Here is a 5,282-nt window from a genome sequence, read left to right on the forward strand (position 1 = left end):
GGAAGAAAAAATGAAGAAAATTTTGTAAATATTAATATGACGAATGAAAAGAGTTGTAATTTATTTAAAACAAAAAGTAAAACTGTGATGCTTCCAAATGATAACTATGAAATGATGCATGTAGAGGGTAGATATAATATAGGAGATGTAAAAGAGGACTCATATGATCACAAAATGTGTCTAGATCGAAAAAAAGTAAACCTCACCGATGGTATTAGTAATAATAATATTAATAGTGAGTACCTTTTTGACAGTTGTAACAAATACCTGAATGTTGAAAATAATTATGATAATAAAAATGACCAGCTAGAAATTCAGAAAGATTGCAGTTTTTTATCAGCTGAAGAATTTGTTGAGGATATTTTAAAAAATGGAGAAATGAAAAATATTAGTGATATCGAAGAGACCGAAGGTATGGATGATATAAAGGACATGAATGAATTAGAAAATATGAATGATGAAGAGGACATGCTGATGGAAGCTGTAGATGAATCTTATGAACATTCAGATAAAGAGAAGGAATGTCCTAGTAATTTATTGATCCAAAATAATAGTAATATGTTATATGATGAATATAGGGTTCATGTAGAAGAATATGGATTAATGAAGGTTCATAGGAATAACGACACGGGTCAAATAAAGGATATTAAGGTGAAGCAAGAGATGGATCCACTAAAAACAATTAGCACAAACAATATGAATAATATGAATAATATGAATAGTATGAATAGTATAAATAATATGAACAGTATAAATAACAACAATAATAATAATAATTGTAATAGTGGTGTTGGTAATTTTCATAATAATAATAAATTTAATGATGGAGATAATAAAAATGTCGAAGAGAACTCAAATCTGACACATCATGATCAATTAACATCATTTTATTTTAACTCATTAGAAAATAATAAAAATAAGTGTAATGGAAAAGATATCGAAGAGAATGATAATAATTCGCAGAAAGATATGAAAAAGTACAAACCTAAGGTTCAAACAAAAATACGAACAAAATTAAAATTAAGAATGAAAGATGATGATAAATTAAATAAGAAAAAGAAAAAGAAAATACCTGGAAGAATATATAAAGTTATTGTAAGAGGTAAAGAATGTTGGAGAGCCGAATGGTTAGTGCATTCAAAAAATGATGATTTAAGAACATTACATCCAAAGCTTGCCAATATAAATAATGAAAAAATAAATTTCCATGCATATAATAATAATAATAATAATAATAATAATCATTTTAATAATCCGTTTAATAATTTTGATAACAATATTGATAATGATGAAGATATTGGTGATATGAATAATTCTAAAGATAAGAAAAATAATTTAAAAAAAAAAAGTAAACAATTCTCTGTATCAGTATATGGTCATGAAAATGCAAGATTATTTGCATTATTTGAATTAATTAAATATAATTGTGTACCAGATAGTTTAAAGGAAGAGGCAACCATATGTATTCATAATATAAAGAAAAACTTGCTTAATTCTGAGAAATCTTCTAATAAATCTTTTAATGGACCTTTTTTACAATTTTTACTTTCAGATGAAAATAATGAGTATTCCTCTATGTTTTATAAGAAGTTGGAAAATAACCCAGTAAACAACTATAACAAGTATAATAATAATATAAATATAAATAATAATATAAATAATAATAATAATAATAATAATAATAATTGGTATGGAAGAAATACAGCAAGTTCTCTTAGCGAGAGTAATATATATAATCATCTTAACGTAGGATTTAATGCTAACATTAATGGTATTAATTATATGAATAGTATGAATAATAATAATTATTTAAATCATCTTACTAATAATTTGAATCATCACAACAATCATATGAATCACCACACAAGTAATTTAAACCATATAAAGGGATACACAAATGATAACTATAGTATTAAATCTGAGACAAGTCAATCATTGAAAGACAAAAAGGAAAACATGAACAGCATGATGTTATTAAATGATAATAATAGTAATAGTAATAATAATTATTATTATAGTAAAATAAATTATATGAATAAAAGTGACGGTTCCTTTAATCCACCCAATAACAATATGAATAGTAACAACAATATGAATAGTAACAACAACATGAATAGTAATGGTAACAATAATAATAATAGTAACAATAGTAGTAGTGTGAATATAAACATGAATAGTAATGGTAACCCTAATAATCATAATATTGTTAATGCTAACCATTCTGGAAATAATAACAATCATGTAGTACTTAATAATAATAATAATAATAATAATAATAATAATAATAACACTTTTGACTTTAGTGGTAAAATAAATTCAAATTCATATATTGTAGAAAATAATAATACATTATTAAAAGGATCAAATAATATAAACAATTTATATAATAATATTTCATATGTTGAAGATAATAAAATCGATGAAGAAATATTATATGATAATGAAACCATAAGTAATAATATACATAATGATGATTTCTGCTCAAATAAAAATAGTGTTCTTAAAGATATATTATATAATATGGATCATAAAATGACAAACAACAATAATTATAATACAAGCTTTATATATGATGATGATACAACCACCACAGCTACCGTTACCAATAATAGTAATTACCTGAACGGTCAGGTAAATAGCCAAAATGAAATAAGTAATAATAGTGTGCAAACTGACATGTTGGTTAATCCTATGATGTATAGGAATTATATATATTCAAATGCTGAAGTGGATAATATGAAAATTAATTCAAATTATCCCCCTAAAATGATGAATAATAATACCAATATGATGTATAATCATAATAGCAATTTTAATCATTTCAATAATTATAATCGTAATGTGAATAATTGAAATGAAAATAAAAAAAAAAAAAAAAGAAAAAAAAAAAAAAAAAAAAATTTTTTTTTTTTTTTGGCTAGTTGGTATATATATTTATACACATATTAGGACAAAATGTACATATATTTATAAAAAAATAAATAAAAAAAAAAATAAAAATTAAATATATGCATAAATTATATTGATAAATATACAGATTCTTATTTTTTATATGTTTTGAATTTTTTTTTTTTTTTTTAATTAATTACGGTTAAAATACTGTAAAAAAAAAAAAAAAAAAGAAAAGAAAAGAAAAGAAAAGAAAAATATAAATGTTTTGTATCAGTTATTTCTTGTTTTTTTTTTTTACATAATATGTATGTATTATTATATATATATATATATATTATGCATATATAGTAAAAAATAATTCGTTAATATATATATATATATGTATATTTATTTATTTATTTATATGTGATAATATTTTTTATTCTTTTAACATACACAAAAAAAAAAAAAAATAATAATAAACTATAACTTTTATAATCTTTATTCTTCTTAAAAAATATATTATTAAAAAAAAAAAAAAGAATTTAGAATAAACCATAATGTATTCTAGCAATATATAACTCTAAGTGTTCATGATCTTTTTGTTTATTTTTCAATCTGTCAGAAAGAATATTTCCATATGTAGATGATTCTTGGTCTTTATATTTTATAGACATTTTGATATGATCTAAATTATTTAATGCTGAAAAAAGTTGGTCATTAAAAGTTTCAATATGTTTAATAGATTGATGAAAATTGTTTTTATATTTTTCATATTTATTATGAAATGATTGTAATAATGTTTGTTTTTCTTTTATTTTATCAACATTGTCATCTACACTTATATTATTCGTAATAACATTTATATCTAAAATATTTGTATATGGATTTCTTGGAATGGAATATACAGGTAAACATGTTAAATTATAAAAATTACTATTCAAATTATTAATCGACTGAATTAAATTAACACAATAAGATCTCATATCATTTAAAAACTTTGAAAAGTGTAAATTATTTTTTAATTCAAAATTTTCTTTCATCCCAACATTAGTAATATATAAAATGTTCGCTAGCTTGTTTGCAATATTATTAATATTTATTTCGATCGCATCATTCAAATCTTGATTCTCTGTTTTTTCATTTGTAGTATTAAACATCATGCAAAAATAAAATTTATGTATTTATATATATTAAATAGGATTCAAAGGATTATATATATATATATATATATATATATATATATATATATATAATTTATATAACTTATATGTTATAATTATGTGTATTTTTTCTTATCTCCTTTTTTTTTATTATTAATTTTATGTGAATATTCAGCATATTCATAAAGCAATAAATATAAAAGAATGTTTTATTATTATATATATTATATATATTATATATATTTATTTATATTTATATATTTATTTACCATTTTATTGTTCTATAAAATAATACTATATGTTATATAATATATGAATAAAATTGAAAAGAAAAAAAAAAAAAAAAAAAAAAATACTAAAAAATTATATTAATTGAAAAATTAATTAAGTGGATAAAAATATATACATATATATATATATATAATATATATATATATTTTTTATATGTGAGAAATAAAAAATATTACAAATAAAAATATTTCAAATGAATTATATATTAACAAAAAAAATAAAATATATAAGTAAATAAAACATGAATCGTCATTTTATTTATAATAAATTATAACATCTCAATATGGTTAATTTGTTCCTCATCTTTCTTTCTTTTTTTTTCTCATTTTTTAATTTTTTTTTTTTTTTTCTTGTTCTATTGCCTTGTGCGCTTAAATTTAATGTCATAAACAAAATGGGTGTTCATATATTTTTGTGGAAATGTTTTTTCTCGTAAGGTGAAATAAGGACTTTTTAAATGAGTAAAAATATAAAAAAATAAAATATGATTGTTATTAAAATTACTTATTTCTATAACTGGTAAAGCTGTTCTATATATATATGGTATATTATGAAATGCTAAAAATTTGTTAACACTAATTTTTTTTTTTTCTAAATAAACATAATCATTTTTTTTTATATAACGAATGTGTATATTAAATTTTTCTTTTTTTTTTTTTTTCCTTTTTTTTATGAGAAGAAAAATATTCTTCTTATCATTATTTTTTGTTATAGCATATTTCTTTAATCTAGATACTTCTGTTGATATGTTATTATATACAAAAATATTAGCACTTTTTTCTTTAAAACATACTGGTAGATTGTCATTATATTGATCAGTTTTTATATGATTCTCATTTACAATTTTAGTTTTATTATATAGAAAAGATTTCTCTGACGAGATATCCTCACCATGTTGTATATGTGTATCTTTTTTATCAATATTAAAATAATCCTTTTGAATGTCATCATTATGAA

At 20.0% G+C, this 5,282-nt stretch overlaps 3 protein-coding genes across 3 annotated transcripts in view; 1 reads left to right on the forward strand and 2 right to left on the reverse strand.

Moving 5' to 3' along the window:
- Positions 1-2,853, forward strand: part of PGSY75_0411000 (hypothetical protein) — a gene marked incomplete at both ends in the record, with an annotated part of 4,173 nt that extends 1,320 nt beyond the window's left edge. The window contains one exon of the mRNA XM_018784175.1: positions 1-2,853. This exon is cut by the window's left edge and continues 1,320 nt beyond it. Within this exon, the coding sequence (XP_018643337.1) occupies positions 1-2,853 (2,853 nt within the window).
- Positions 2,854-3,416: 563 nt separating this feature from the next.
- PGSY75_0411100 (hypothetical protein) lies at positions 3,417-4,034 on the reverse strand (the record flags this gene model as incomplete). Its single annotated transcript, XM_018784176.1, has 1 exon — positions 3,417-4,034. One exon carries the CDS (start codon positions 4,032-4,034, stop codon positions 3,417-3,419), a length of 618 nt encoding a protein of 205 aa, XP_018643338.1.
- Positions 4,035-4,680: 646 nt separating this feature from the next.
- The window catches only part of PGSY75_0411200 (hypothetical protein), a gene marked incomplete at both ends in the record, with an annotated part of 3,498 nt that continues 2,896 nt past the window's right edge, over positions 4,681-5,282 (reverse strand). Inside the window, one exon of the mRNA XM_018784177.1 lies at positions 4,681-5,282. This exon is cut by the window's right edge and continues 2,896 nt beyond it. Coding sequence (XP_018643339.1) covers positions 4,681-5,282 — 602 coding nt within the window.

This window comes from Plasmodium gaboni, chromosome 4 (assembly GCF_001602025.1).
Source record: "Plasmodium gaboni strain SY75 chromosome 4, whole genome shotgun sequence".
NCBI classification, from domain to species: Eukaryota; Apicomplexa; class Aconoidasida; order Haemosporida; family Plasmodiidae; genus Plasmodium; species Plasmodium gaboni.